Raw genomic sequence first — 15,006 nt, 5'->3', positions numbered from 1 at the left:
ACCAAAATTTTTACAAACAAAATTTGTTGCGTATTCACTTCTGTCGGACTTGACATTAACATTCGTGCTTTTACTTTTAGAGTGCCCCTTCTATTTCCGGTATAAACAAAAATAAAAATCACGTTTTCGTTCATGTTACTGTTCACTAATATTCAGATTATTCCACTTTATAGTTTCGTGTTGATATGGTTCATACCGAAATATCATAGTTGTGAATCTACAGAAGACACACATCACTGTGTCAAACCAAAAATTGGTGCAGAAGGTTGTGAGGGGCCAGATATGCAGGGTACCACAATGGCTCTGGTGCCATATAACAAAAACAACGATGTGCTATCTATATTTAATCAGCCCGAGCGGGAATTCAATTTTGCTGGCCAAAAACTTAAAATATCACAAGACTGGAATAAGCTTGGAGTCGCAGCAGTCGTTTGGGACGCTGTAAGTGTTGTCTATCATTACAATACACAAGGTGTTAATACAAATGCATAGCAAAAATCTTAAGGTGGAATAACACATCATCACATAATGGCTGACCGCTGATCGAAACAACATTTCGTTTTATTAAAATGATTTTATGGACTGAAACATCTTACTTTCTCCATAGCCGAGTGGATAAAGCATCGGGGCCGTGATCCGAATCCCGCAGGGGCTTTTGTTGTTACTTACTGGAATAATTATTTTAGATATTCATTTTTTATCCCCCAAACTGCAAATTTTTCGCTTTTTTGACATTTTTACAGTTTATTTATAATTATAATTTTCATAATCAAAAAATTTCCTGTTACTTTGAGTGACTTTTTCCAGGTGTGTTATTCCACCTTAATCTATACATATATTAGGGTCTAAGCACTGTGTACACTTATAGTCTGTCCCAAGATATTGATGCCACACATTTGGATGATTTTTAATAAATATACTTATACCTGTAAAAGAAGTACAAATAAAATAGATGAAAAGGAAAATTTCCAGTATAATTTCATTCACATGTTATCATCTTTCACTCAGAAAAATTCATAGGAACAAAAACAAATTTCTTAGGGAGAATTATAATAGGAGCTGTTGACATCTTTTCTCAATTTAGAAGACACTCAGAATACCTCGCGCAATTCTTCAAAGTTATCACAGAGTCTGTTGCATTACAAAATCCACGCAGACATCACATTTTTATCTGTGTATTGAAACCTTACAAGCTAGAAGGGGCGTTTCAAAAGAAAATTTTTTTAAATACTATTTAATGAACATAGTTTGATCCCAGGGTTATTCATAAAATAAATATTGAAAATGTTTAGAAAATATGGGGCATATATATCTTTATAAGACAGAATATGGTTATCAAATTATCAGATAAAATGATCTGTTAACAGAGGGCAAAGGATTAAATCCGGTGGTTATTCTACAACTTTTCTGGGGAAAAAAAAGATAGCAAGAGAAACAACTTTGTTGTCCAATTGTTCCATTTATTCCTATAAATTTTACTGGTACCAGTAGTTGGAAAAATAGTGACTGAAAGTTGTAAAATCCATTTAAAGTTAATCATTTAACATAAGATAATGTGATACATGAAATAAAAATGGGCAATAAAAAGGTGTTAACAATCACATTTTGCAAGGTAAAGAGTATTGAATCCTGTAATATGCCAGTGCAATACACATACACTCTTCATTTGCCAAGCTTACTCTTACCATTGTTCTTGCTTTGCAGGCCATTGTTCTCTGTGAATACTTGGAAGCTGGAAATGTAGATCTTGACAAGAATAAAGTCATTGAACTGGGAGCAGGTTCTGGAATAGTTGGAATTGTTTCAACATTGCTTGGTAAGAGTTGCCTATACATGTATTACGATCAGCTTACTAATAGAGTACCAGTATTTCATTTGAAAAATGTGATAATCAAATGGTATCCTTTGTACACACAGGGGCCCATACAACTATAACTGACCTGGAGAAAGCAATACCATATTTGACAGAAGTTGTGAACACCAATTTACCAAAACGTTTTGAGGGACAGTTTACAGTGCAAGCCTTAGACTGGAGAGAGAATTTGGAATCTCGTACAAAAACTTATGATGTGATCCTTGGGGCTGATATCATATACATTGAGGAGACATTTCCAGATTTATTGAGGACTATTGAACACTTGAGTGATGAAAACACTTTGGTTTACATCTCTTGTAGAATACGATACACAAGAGATTCAAACTTCCTACAAATGTTGTCAGAAGTTTTTGACTTAAAAAAAGTTCATGTAGACCGTTCAAGAGATATAACTATTTACAAGGGGAAAAAGAAGACAAAGTAATCTTAATTAGGTTTTACAATTAATGAATGAAACATTAAATGCAAATAATATTCAATAAAATGATTTATATATATTTTGTATATTTATAGAGATCTATAGCAAACTCAAAAGAAGGCACATCCTATATGACACCTCCCATATATAAGGTTAAGCAGTTGCAATCGTTTCTGAACAGAATAAATATATATACAGCATTAACATTATTTTCAACATATATTATTTAGATAATGCTATTAATTATTTTTTCTATTTTTACTATAAGTTCATTGGCTTTGTTCTCACAATCATTTAAAGAAGTAAATTCTGGAGTCCGGATCATATCACATAATACATTCTTGACACTGTATAGGTCAAACACACAATGATTTATCTGCCCCTCTGTCATTGGAGAATACAATCTTTCATTCAGCACTGAAGTATAAGAGTCACAAGCACCTGAAACATCTGCTTGTTTTTCATCTGCTAGGCACTTTATGTTGTCAACAGACGGGGTCTCATCAGATCCAGACTGCCTCTGTTCTGTAGGTAAATTTCGTGACTTGTTCACTAAATGAACTTGTAGAAGTCTGATCCTGTTAATGGCAATGACCTCCATAAACTGAAGAAATTCACCATAATCGATTCCACAACTGGCCTTCAGGATTAACTAACATGAAAAGAAAGAAAACATTGAATGCCTCTTCAAAATAATTGAATCCCCAAAAAAACCCTATCAATGGAATTAAATGATTTCAAAATGGCAAAGAAGACAAGTGCTGCCTCTCTAACCTGACACTGTTGGTCCCAGCCGTCCATTCCTTTACAATCCTCAATCTCTTGCTGAACCTGGCTCAAGTTGTCTTTGACATACTCCCAGCAGATGTCAACATTACAGCCATTCATCCAGTTATGGTTTATAGAAATTGTATCTTCCTGTGAAATGAAACAATTAGTTTTAAAGCAAGTGTTCAAACATGAAGCTTCAGAGAGAGTTTATGGTGATGCAATTTTATTGTGTTGTGTTATAACAAGTATGTAATTGTTGTATATTTTAATGAAAAATGAACCTTAATAGAAATAATTCTAATTATTAGAGAGAAGAATATGTTTATTTGCATACTTCTGAATATCTTTGTTTGTTTTACAGGTGTTTTCAATGTTCATGCATTAAAGTGCATGGGTACAAATAGTTCTTGAACAGACTTCTTCTCAAAACTGAAGATACAAGAATTTCATTACTATTCAGAAACTAAAACATACAAGATTGTAGACTTGGTGGTGCCATCCACTAGGGACATAAATTATTTCCCCTGCCTCCTGAATCACCTCTATCCTAGACCCCACTTTCTTGTAGTTGGGATACAAGTTTTCATCCAGTAATTCAGCAGAATCTACATCATACACCAAATGACCATACTTATTGCGCAAATTTCCTTCTTCCCCTGCAATGAAACATATATTTATAGATTGACTATAGTGTATATTCTTAGATTTTGCAACATTTCAATGCAATCATTAATTCTTAGGGAGAAGACTTCCTACTCCTGTACTTTGTAAAGTTGCTGCCTTATAATGTAATAAACTAATCTTTGAATGAACAATACATGTATGAATTACTGATATATCTTCATAATATTCACCTGGAGGATAGAATATCCACTTCTTCCGACCACAAATGTTGGCTGACCAACTAAATGACCTGAATACATCAGCATGGAATGGTGTCCTAAAACAATATTACTGGGACTTGTAATGGTAAATGGTTATTAAAAACATAAGCTTATAGCTCCGAATTCTCAAAATTAAATGGAATTACCAGTACTGCATCAGCCTTTGAAACGATAGCTAAACAATGCCACAAAGAAACTTCTAAATGGCTTTAATTATTTTGATCAAAACTATTTTAAAAGCTTAGCTTACACTACAGCACTATTATTAGAAACTGTGGTAGTTTTGGTATCCATGAGTACCCCTTATCCATGAATTTTGCATCCTTGGAAAATTCTGAAAGTCTTAGTTTTTATGCAAGCCACTCCACAAAATTAAGTCTCAGTGAAACTGTGAAAAATTGGTAATCCTTGAAAACTAGCTCCATCAAAGATAAACGATTCTACAGAAGTTGAGGCATAGGCATGGACAGGGGAATTCCATTCTAACAGACATGAACCTGTTATGATCACTGCATAGATTTGCCACAATATGCAGCCATGCCTTGAAGTTCACATGTTTCAAATGGAGATGACAATTCTGAATTGACTATGGTTTAAAAAAAAGATGAGGGTGCAAATAAAATTTTGCAAACATTATACAGGGGTATTTACAATTTGTCACAGGAAAATCATGGATAGTTAACACATGCAAATTTTGTTTGGATTTTAAAGAGTAAAAAAGATTTCAAAAGTAAAATTTTTAAAGATTACCATGATCCTTTTGGGCCCATATACACAAATCTGTAGTCATCATCATCTTTTGTGTCCCAGAACTCATTCAACCAGTCTGACGAAAAGCCGCAAGGAGTCTCATAAGCTGTGTAGTCTGGGAAATCCCTTAGATATATAAACATGATAGAGAACTATGAACTTCCTTATATTTCTCTAACCTGAACTTAACTCCAAGTTTATAGAGCATTCGATCATATTACCGAGTGAAGTGCCAGTCTTTTAAGTAAAGATTATCCATGCTTTCTGGGTAATCAGACTCTATATAACTTTGCCAATAGTCAACAAAGTCAGCAAAAGTTTTATCTTCCTTCGGTTGTGCTGAATACTTTTCTTTTTTGCAGTTTGCAACAGGCCCAACTGTACATCCTGTAAAATATGCATGTATATATACCAAAATGATGGATTCTTTTTTTCCAGGTTAACCAATCAACCTCCTATTTTCGTATACCCTGACCTCAAGAATTTATGAAATTTGTGCCCAATAAAATAGTTATATATCATTACTTTCAACACAAACAAATATGCCGAGGTGTAGAGTCGATCTGAGAGAGAGAGAGAGAGAGAGAGAGAGAGAGAGAGAGAAAAAGAGTACCAAATGTTTTTCTAAGAAATTCAAAGTTTGGTTTTCCATCTGAATTCACCCAGTCCTTTCTACTTTTCCAGGCTTCTGTGTTCACAGATGACAAAATGCAAGGTTGATTTCTCAGTAAAAAGGTCTCAAAGAAGTTGCTGTAAGAATTATTGGTAACTAAATACGATATCCGGTCAATATTTACATTTGTATAATTCCTTACAGCTTTCCTTTTAACAATATTGTCTGGATTTAGGACAGATTTTTCAAGAGTGTTTACAATCAAGGAGGCTGCCATTGCAGTTTCTTTTTGTTGAATGCCAAACCCGAACTTTAAAAAATTGCAGTACAAAGGTATTTTTAACTCCTCAAACAGTTTTGACTTTTCTGTTACTTTTGAATTAGAAATTTAAAAATTTTGGCATATTGAATTATTCCTGTAAATGCATGATTAAAAGAGAAAAACCATGATACAAGACTATCCTTACAAGTTTTTATTTCATAAAGTAAAGAACATATTCATGATAATATGTCCCTGTGTGAAGTACAACATACTGGTATTGTACATACAATATAGGTGCCGTATGTATAATGCTGGTGATTTATACAATAAATAAGATACTGTTTCTTATCAACAGTTTAAATGGGAAAACAGTGAAAATAAATAGACTTGTAAGTCTACATTGATTAAGACCAGCCCATAGTTGACAAATTTCATGCATTCATACATTTATTTACATTGTAGAGTCAGCAATTATAGTGCATCTGTATCCAGCACTTTTCTAGTTCCTAGTCATTCAAAGCAAAATCCCTAAACCTAGATCATACTACAAATCCTACAATATTTAAAAAATTACAAATATTTACAAATGATCACTGAAATATCGTGTCAGAAGCAAACGCTCCAGCGAGTCTGAATTCATGCCCCTCAATAATGGAACATGTCATTTTATGCGGCAGAGACTTGGAGTAAGGTGCTGGTCTTGGTGCAGCTGTCCTCAGAATATACTCCCTGGCCGAGGGACGGGGGAAGTCAGGTACAGTGTTACTGCTGGTCTCCTCTTTGTTCTCTTCATCGTCCATCACCATGTGCAAGTCCTGAAACAACGATACAGTACATTAGTGGGATAAAAATACGGGATTTTCTATGAACCATCAAGAACATATTAAGTTTCTCTGTGTGCATCAAAAGGGCAACAGATGCCTTCTAAGGGCAGGTTATAGACTGTATATGCAGTACAATTTTAATTGCTCCTTTTCTTAGTACTCATTATATCTTTATGTATGTTTGGTGGTTCTTTTTTATTTTAGGCACAAAAGGAACCATGCATATATAAACTTGCTGTTAATATATTGTGTAATTCTCAAAACAATTACCAGTAACAGAAAACTATATATACCTGAAAATTAGAAAAAAATTCAGAGTCTTCAGGGGCAATAACTCTACTGATATGGGATGATTTTACAAAAATCATCTGTGTTGTGCTATAAACATCAAATATATGTTGCAAAGCAAAGAAAAGCATAAGAGAAACTGTGACATCTGGTCTGAAAGATTGGAAGGCAGAAAAGACCAATATATTCATTTTCATGGCCATTCCATACAAATGTTTTATTATACATGTAAGTTCATGATTTTAGAATACTCAAATTTCCTAGATATACAGAAAATGAAATGTAATACTATTGATGGGTAAAAATTGTGATCTGTAAGACCAAGCAAAGTTCTCAACTGATTGCCGACTACTGGTATTTTATATGTGAACACAATACTATAAACTCAACAGATTATTACTGCTAGTACATGTACAAGTATTTTATAGGTCATTTTCAATTGGAAAAAAGCTAGCTATTAAAAACACTACCAATCAAATTTCTAACAACTATTTTAATATGTTTTTTTTTATTTTTAATCAGTAAATATAGGAAAGATGGATATAGTGAACAAACCGTGGAAAATAAAAACTACTGTAACTTATAGGAAAACTTACTTGATTCTGTTAGCATCACAGATAAAAATGTAACAATTTAAATGCAAATCCATACCACAAAGTTTTGTTCTGTCACTCAGTTAATTCATTTAGTTCCACATCAGCAAGTTTTATCCTTACCCGCTGTGCAGCCACAAAGAGTTTGTGGATCATATTTCCCACTGGCCCTGTGGGTCCACCATTGATGGGGACCTCGTTAATGTGGAGGAGGTCACTGATAAACTTCTCCACTTCCTCTTTTCCACTGGAGCTCTCCACTAGGGAGGAGGGAAACTTGGCTTTTAAGGAGGTTGCCCGTGCTATCAAAGTCTCTGTTAGAGTGATCAGCTTCACCAAGTCCTTGAATGGAAAACAACACCCATATAACTCTTTTTGATACATATAATTGTTTTTTGCTTCATTGAAATTAGTTGTACATGTAATTATTCTCGTATTGTGAATTACACTCAACATCAAGAGTTTTTTGTTTTGTTTAGCAGTTCCCAGTATCTGATATAGACAAGCTACTAGTAACTGTTTTTGTGTAATTACATGCATTAAGTATTGTAAAATTGCTTAGAATTAATAAATTTTTCTCTCATACAATTATGTTCTCGTTACTTAATTTTTAAAAAGTCTTAATTATGAGACTAGGATCAATAGTGATCCTATCTAAGTTTAATGGCCCTTAGGACAGTTCATTACCTCATATCTTCTGACATCTTGATGAGGAGTCCTGGTGACCATAGAAGACTTTGATGTCAAATGTTCTATCATTTCCTTGACTTTTGGGATATCTGAATCCTCTACAAAAAAATTTAAATGACTTGTTTAATAAATGTTTTATTTCATTTGCCACGCATTTACATATTCATGTATGTATTGTATACAGAGATAAAATAACAATTATATCAGCAAACTACTGTGGAATTTAAATTTGTGGGGGGAAATTTTTGAGGATTTTTTTCTTCTTTGTGGGAATGTAAATTAGTGGGTGCATCAGTTTTCAGTTTCAGTAAGAAGACTATCTCTTTCAAAATTTGTTTTTGTCGAGGATGTAAATTTGCAGGGGAGCTGTACTGGGCTACCCAAGAATACCACAAAAATTGAGCCACCACAAAGTCTTATGTCTACATTTTACTGTGTTTTTCCATTAAATTTTGTGATCTTTAAATGCCTCTAAATGCAACAGCTAATCACTGCGTATGAACTTACGTGTAATTTACATAAGTAGTTCTCACACAGTGATTTCTAAGTTATCAGTTAAAAATATATATCATGAGCGTTGACAAAACACCATGTTTTACAACTAATCAACAAAAACCTTGACTTTATTGTTAAAAGCAAAATTTAAAGAGTTATTTTTCATGGATTATATTTTCATGCTCGTCGATCTCAACTCAACAGTTTATATGATAACCAGTTTAAACCGGTTTTGTAAAACAGCTGTTATTGCTGTTTCTAATTTACTCCCTCCTTGATCTACAATTTATATCGATTTATTTAAGTAAATAATTGACTTCATCACTAAGGGAATGTAAATATAAGCATTAAATGATATATTTTTGAAGTCGTGTGTCAATAAGTGCTGTCAGTTGAGCAGACAAATTATCATAACGTGCTAACGTGCGTTATTCAATTTGTCTGCTCACTTGACGGCAGTTATTAAATTTGACACAACGACGTCAAAAATAAATCATTCAATGCTATAACGATTCCACAATAAATTTTTTTTCTAATGATCAATCATCTCAACATTTTTGTGAAATTCCACTTTTTACTCACCATTGCTTATGATATTGACTATAGATGAATGTAACAACAAGGGCAGTAAATGAACCACAACATCAGCTGGCTTCATTGCAGACAAGAAATGTAGCACCTGTAACAATGTGTGAGAAGAAACAATTTTAGTGATATAATAATCCTGTAAACAATTCCACTCAAAGTGGTACATCCCTTTCTACTTTCCAACATACTGTAGATAAAATTTTCTGACAATATTTTCCAAAAAAAATATCAAAAATATTTGTAAATCAATACTAGTAAAATGTTTACTTCATCAGAGATTTTGATTTATTATTTTGAACATCCTGAAAAGTCTTTTTTGTTTAGCATTACTGTACTTCCTAAGTTTCTTACCTTTTCAGCCTCCTTCGTATCATCAAACAGCCTTTTCTGTCGTCTGGCTGGCACTGGTTTGGCACTTTGCCAGGCCTCGGTCCATATGTTTCCAGGGATCTGCATTCTTGTACTGAGATGGCCTACATTTAAGAAATGAACTCAATGTCTACCCAAGTTATACTCGTATAACCTGGGTTGGGGCAATTTACGCTTTATAATCCGCGAAGCGGATTATAAAAAAGCGTAAATTGCTCCAACCCAGGTTATACGAGTATAACTTGGGTAGATATTGAGTTCATTCCTTATAATTTAATTTTCTGGAATTTGCTGTACAAATTGAGTCCGTTTTACTTATAAAAATGATATAAATCTGTTCAAAATTCAAACGTAACGTCAAGTGAATTAGTACGTTGGTGCATTGTGACGTGTCTTGTGACGTGCAAACCAGGTTATACAAATTTAACTAAATTTTTCTATCCAATCAAATGGCGCGTTACAACCATAATTAAATTATTACAAAATATCTGATATACTGAAGATACTTTAATTCTTTCTTTATTTTCTTGGTAAATGCTTTTGATTCTGATTTCATATATATAATATTTAAAAAACTTAAATTGCATGATGTTCCAACATTCATTTTCAGCCTATTCATACCTATGGGGTTTTCTTTCGTTGACTCGTCCTCCTCTATCCAGTCCCTTGGGGAATACCACCTGACAAAGTCCTCAATCGTACAGCCAGGATTGGCAGCTTTAAAAGACTCCATGTCAGACACCAGACAGGCACTCTGCATTCTAGCTCTCAGCTGGGCTCCCTCTGACGATGTTCCTAGTCTTCAATGAAATAAAAGATCATTTACTGGGTACCGTACTTCATCTTCTTCTTTTTTTTCAGGTTCACTCTGGAAACCAAAAAATCATGCCTTTCCAAGAAAATCATCAAAAATGTGATGCAACAGGATTTTGGTACAGTAAGGTTTGTAAAATACATGAATATACTGATCACATAGGCAAATAATTAAAAACAAATTTTCTACATTCAATTTGTTCTCGAAACATCAAACTTGTATATGTGAGAGCTGTTTTTAAAATGATGTACAATTAATTGATCACTGTAACCAATAAACAGGATGCTACCTGGCCAACACTTCAGCGTGTTCCTCCAACATGTCCTCCGTCATTGGGGACGGGTCCTGGGTGATGGGAATGTACAATGACTCCTCAGAGTTCAGCAATTTCAGATCCCCAGATTTGGCCAGCCGTCCCTCCGGTTTGTGAGTGATGCTGTCCACGTAAGAGGAGGAACTTGTCACTGAGACTTCCATGGAAACCTCCTCTCCTTCAGGGGTTGTTGTTTCCTTCAACAAATATTTAAGAAAATCAAACATAAAGATCTCATATAATGTTCCATTCAAAAATAATTTCTAGACTCCTTATTATCAAATAAAATAGATTTCATTTTATGTGAGTACAATTATACTATATGACATCCATTGTAGTACCCATTATAACATTTAAATCATGTGATACAGGGGTTGAAATTTTCTTAGAAAATTAACTACTGGATGTCTAAAGGCTATTGTGCAGTAAATATTCAATAGGCCATGCTGCAAGCTGACTAGCCCAACAACAAACGCTTTTCTAATGTTCAACAGGGACAAAACATTTACCTTAGCTTTGATTGTCTCAACTTCCATCTCTTCATCCTCCTCATTGTCTTCCTCTTCCTCCTCTTCACCATCTTCTTCATTCTCCTCTTCTTCATCTTTCTCCTCATCTTCATCTTCACACTCAAAGAACTCATCGTCATCACTAGAGCTGTCTAGATGTGGTCGCTTAGCTGGAATGCCCTCTTTCTCCTTCCTGCTGGTCTGTTTTTGCTGCTCCTTCCTGGATTGCTGCAAGCGCTCTGTAGATTCTTTGCTGACTGTTGCAGTAGTTCCACTAGCTCCACTTTCTTTGCTCTGTTCTTCTTCTGATGCAGCACAAGGTTCAGAGTCTGAGGTGGTTAACTGACTAGATACGGCTTCCTCACTATCTGAGTCCTTCTGCTCTTCCAAAGACTGCCCTGTGTAGCCTTTGTACAACTGTTCCCTCTTGATTTTTCTCTCAATGCAACAATTCAGCATCTGTGAATTAAATATGATCAGAAATTTGTAAAATATAGTGATAAATAATATATTTAATGTGATTTACTGGGGTAACTTCAAATCCGTACAGACACATTGACAACAATAATACGTACTTGTAACTTTTGGTAGAGTAGGCATGTTCCCAAGTTTGGTGATCCTGGGTTTATTCTGCAATCAGACATCAAAGCATTTTACAGAAATTGAGAAGATTTTCAGAGATTTTTCTTAATATTTCTATGTAAAAATTTGACCCCCATCCACCCTATTGCAGCCCCACCCTACCCCCAGGGATCATGATTTAAATACACTTAAATCTACACCTACAACATTACACAGAGCGAAAAGCAGTATCATACAACCTAGCTACATGATTGAGTGAACTTTGTGTACTTACCCACTGATTAGAAACTTGTTCTCCCACCGGTACCTCATTTCTAGGACAAACTCTTGCCATAACTGGGCCACACCCCGAATTCCTCCGTGGTGCATGTTCACCATCACCAGAGCGGTCACCAAATTATGTAACAGACTATCGTCTGGGGCAGACTTCAGATGTTTGGATAAATCCTGTAAATAGGATGAAAGAACAAAGTTTATCTTTAAAATTACATGAACACAAAACAATTATACTGACCAGATGCATAATCTTTCTATCTTGAACTGTGTTACCTCAATTATAGAAGAGTATTTAGAGCTTGGTTTGTCACTTTCTGTTTCACTCTCGTCTTTGTCAGTTTTCTCTGATACTGGTTTTGCATCAGGAAACAAAAACTACCAATTAAAACAAAATAAATGTTGACTATGCACTGCTAATTCTTATAAATCCTTATATAAATTCTTAAAAATCCTTATAAAAACAAATATTATTGAGATATAACTTACCTCTAATAGAGTAGTGAGGGTATCGCCATTAATGGGGGCCTGTCCTGGTTTGATGGCCAGCCTACTACTGGCGCTGTGTACCACATTACTGAGGGAGGGAATGTTGTACATTTTGGCCACTTTGGGCTCTGTTAATTTCTGTAGGGCCTGACTAATATCTCCTGTTTGGTCTACACAAATAATGAAAATGCACATTAGATTTCAAATATTTACAGAATACCCGGTACTCTAGATTTTCAATATTTACTCCTTAAAATCTTTAGGGGGTGGGTGTGTTTTTCTCAGTTTGATCACCATTCTCAGATTTAACCATCAATGAATTGCTAGTTAGAATCCAAAGAATAATTCTCTTGTACACTTGATGAATGGAGTTTTGTGGGTTCCAATGATGTAATATTCTGATGATGTAATAAAGGCAGTACTGAAAGTTTTACCATCGTCCTCTTTGGACAATAAGTTCCACAGTAGATCCTCAACTGTCTCTTTTCTGTGTGAAATCTTCAGGAACTCACTCAAGTATTTGCCTGCAACAAGAAGTTTTCTCAGTCAATCTTAAGACACTTCTCTGTATGAATACTAGCCCCTTTCAAGGGGGCCTGGAAAACACTTTACATTTTTAAGGATGAAATACACTTTTATTATCAGTATCATACACAAGTATAATCTAATCAAATACTGTTTACAGGGAAATATTTGCCCCATGTTATTTTTACCCCTTTCACCCTTGTTGTCAGTGTGCAAAATTAAGACTGAGCAAATTCCACCATCTCAAACTATCTCTCTTCTTAAAAACGCAATTGTGTCTTAGTGAATTCAAGACTGAGCAAACCTATTTGCAAGTGAAGTAGGGCAAAGATTACATGGGGTGAAAATAACCCTGTATACAGTAGATGCAAATACCTGTACAAGTACAATGTACTTTGGTTTCAGATAAATGTAATGCACATTTAATAATGTAATACATGTAGTAAATGTACATATACACTCCCATAATTTTTAACATCAGATTTTCCTTTATAAGGATCTTTTGTAAAATTATATCTTTATCAAAAAATTTAATGGGTAATTTAAATAAATGCAAAATGAGCCATTTTTCAAATTAGAAGCTTAGACATTTATTTTTTTGTTTTAATTTTCCATACAACTGGTATCCAAGTATTAATGATCTGCTGGTATCAAAATTAGCCCGAAGTACTATATATAAATGTAGGATTTTTATTTTAATCAACGAAATCTTTGACTCAATTAGGAAAAAAAAAAGAATCATAAAATTACCAAGAAGACAGTTTGGGTCCTCTGTCATGATGATGCGAACAGCCCACTGTGGTGCCTGCATAGGGTCAAGGTCACTGCAAATCACAGACACAAATGGCCAAAAATATATAATTTGTAGGATCTTTAAATAAAACAACTTTCCACTGGCATTTTATAATGCATGTAATTATTTTCTTTTAAACCTTTTAATGAGAAATAATTGCAGTAAAGAAAGATCAGTCAATTGTAAGAATGAAAATCTGGTAACTTTTAAAAACATAATTACAGCATCAAAGATGTTTAGAATTGATTTTCTTTCTTCAAATTTGCATTATTTGCTGGCATACCTGTAGTTTTGGTTCTCAACAATCATGTCTTCTGACAAACTCGGCCAGGTGCATGCTAATTGCAACTCACTGAAAAAACATTGATTCACATTTACACCAATAGAGTACCAGTACACTGTATGCTGTATTAAAAACAAAAGGCCCAGGGGGTCACATCACTCACCTGAGCAACAAAAGCCATAACTGGTCAAATCAGCATTACAGTACCAAATTCAAAATATCTTGACAAATTAGTACGGTAAATCTTGCCCAAAAATTTTTAAAATCTACAAATTTTTATCCACATATTTTTTATGGTAAATACCAAGCCCCTTTTGTTGTTTAAGCATTCTTGAGAAGATTTTGTCTATTCCTATTTTAAAATAACCCTTTGTGCCCCATTTTTCTGAAGGGAATCATGATTTGATCATACTTTAATCTGTACAACCTGTGCTTTCACACAAAATTCAGCTTTTTGGCTATATGCTTTTTTCTTCTATCATCCTATGTATAAAATTTATATCATCACATTGTGGCCACGTCCTACCCCAAGGACCATGATTTGAATAAACTTGAATCTACACAAATGTTTTTGAGGAGAAGGTTTTTAAAGGTTTTGTCTAATATATATTACTATGTAACTTCATCCCCCCCAATTGTGGCCCTACCCTACCCTGGGGACATGATTTGAAAAAATATTGAATTTATACTACCTGAGAAGAATGCTTCCACACAAATTTGAGCTTTCAGGCTAAATGGTCTTTGAGAAGAACATTTTTGAAAAATACTAACAATTTTAAACTAGATGCTGTCATTAGACAGTAATACCCGCACCATGTGTTTGCCCCTAAATAACACTGTTTTATACCAGTTTAATTAAAAATGAAGGCTACATGCAAACTCCGGTAATACATTTAAAAATTATAATTTTCATAACTGAAGGATGAGATCCCTGCCCATATGATAATGCACATCGTGACATGAGCAGCACTTTATGTGCAATTTGGGGTAGAACTGTTTGCAGT

At 34.2% G+C, this 15,006-nt stretch overlaps 3 protein-coding genes across 6 annotated transcripts in view; 1 reads left to right on the top strand and 2 right to left on the bottom strand.

Annotated features, from left to right (window-relative positions):
* The first annotated feature begins 132 nt into the window (after positions 1-132).
* On the top strand, positions 133-2,896 carry LOC105339096 (protein N-lysine methyltransferase METTL21A). Its single transcript, XM_011444506.4, has 3 exons — positions 133-441; positions 1,705-1,816; positions 1,918-2,896. Exons 1-3 carry the CDS (start codon positions 133-135, stop codon positions 2,298-2,300), a joined length of 804 nt encoding a protein of 267 aa, XP_011442808.3. The 3' UTR covers positions 2,301-2,896.
* LOC105339095 (jmjC domain-containing protein 4-like) lies at positions 2,346-5,615 on the bottom strand. 3 transcript variants are annotated; one of them, XM_011444505.4, is made up of 7 exons: positions 5,313-5,615; positions 4,921-5,086; positions 4,700-4,825; positions 3,920-4,005; positions 3,540-3,721; positions 3,069-3,212; positions 2,346-2,946 (listed from the first exon to the last, which is right to left on the bottom strand). In XM_011444505.4, the coding sequence occupies exons 1-7, from the start codon at positions 5,587-5,589 to the stop codon at positions 2,521-2,523; spliced, it is 1,407 nt and encodes a 468-aa protein (XP_011442807.4). In that variant the 5' UTR covers positions 5,590-5,615; the 3' UTR covers positions 2,346-2,520.
* A 155-nt stretch (positions 5,616-5,770) lies between these two features.
* The window catches only part of LOC105339114 (rab3 GTPase-activating protein catalytic subunit), a 31,556-nt gene continuing 22,320 nt past the window's right edge, over positions 5,771-15,006 (bottom strand). For both annotated transcript variants that reach the window (XM_034445208.2, XM_034445209.2), the window contains 15 exons: positions 14,003-14,071; positions 13,677-13,750; positions 12,836-12,925; positions 12,402-12,571; positions 12,189-12,290; positions 11,914-12,086; positions 11,633-11,687; positions 11,058-11,516; positions 10,525-10,745; positions 10,043-10,221; positions 9,404-9,525; positions 9,047-9,143; positions 7,967-8,067; positions 7,403-7,621; positions 5,771-6,389 (listed from right to left, as the gene is read on the bottom strand). In XM_034445208.2, the coding sequence (XP_034301099.2) occupies positions 6,165-6,389; positions 7,403-7,621; positions 7,967-8,067; positions 9,047-9,143; positions 9,404-9,525; positions 10,043-10,221; positions 10,525-10,745; positions 11,058-11,516; positions 11,633-11,687; positions 11,914-12,086; positions 12,189-12,290; positions 12,402-12,571; positions 12,836-12,925; positions 13,677-13,750; positions 14,003-14,071 (2,356 nt within the window). In that variant the 3' untranslated portion in view covers positions 5,771-6,164. The remainder of the gene's footprint in view (positions 6,390-7,402; positions 7,622-7,966; positions 8,068-9,046; positions 9,144-9,403; positions 9,526-10,042; positions 10,222-10,524; positions 10,746-11,057; positions 11,517-11,632; positions 11,688-11,913; positions 12,087-12,188; positions 12,291-12,401; positions 12,572-12,835; positions 12,926-13,676; positions 13,751-14,002; positions 14,072-15,006) is intronic.

The sequence above is a fragment of the Magallana gigas genome, chromosome 2, assembly GCF_963853765.1.
Source record: "Magallana gigas chromosome 2, xbMagGiga1.1, whole genome shotgun sequence".
Lineage (NCBI taxonomy): Eukaryota > Metazoa > Mollusca > Bivalvia > Ostreida > Ostreidae > Magallana > Magallana gigas.
This window is presented reverse-complemented; position numbering and strand designations above follow the sequence as displayed.

Coding starts and splice junctions, on each gene's coding strand:
- LOC105339096 (XM_011444506.4), top strand. CDS start 133: ATGTTACTGTTCACTAATATTCAGATTATTCCACTTTATAGTTTCGTG. Junction 442..1,704: donor CAGCAGTCGTTTGGGACGCT/GTAAGTGTTGTC, acceptor CTTGCTTTGCAG/GCCATTGTTCTCTGTGAATA. Junction 1,817..1,917: donor AATTGTTTCAACATTGCTTG/GTAAGAGTTGCC, acceptor TTGTACACACAG/GGGCCCATACAACTATAACT.
- LOC105339095 (XM_011444505.4), bottom strand. CDS start 5,589: ATGGCAGCCTCCTTGATTGTAAACACTCTTGAAAAATCTGTCCTAAAT. Junction 3,722..3,919: donor GTGGATATTCTATCCTCCAG/GTGAATATTATG, acceptor GTTTCATTGCAG/GGGAAGAAGGAAATTTGCGC. Junction 2,947..3,068: donor GCTGGGACCAACAGTGTCAG/GTTAGAGAGGCA, acceptor TTTTCATGTTAG/TTAATCCTGAAGGCCAGTTG.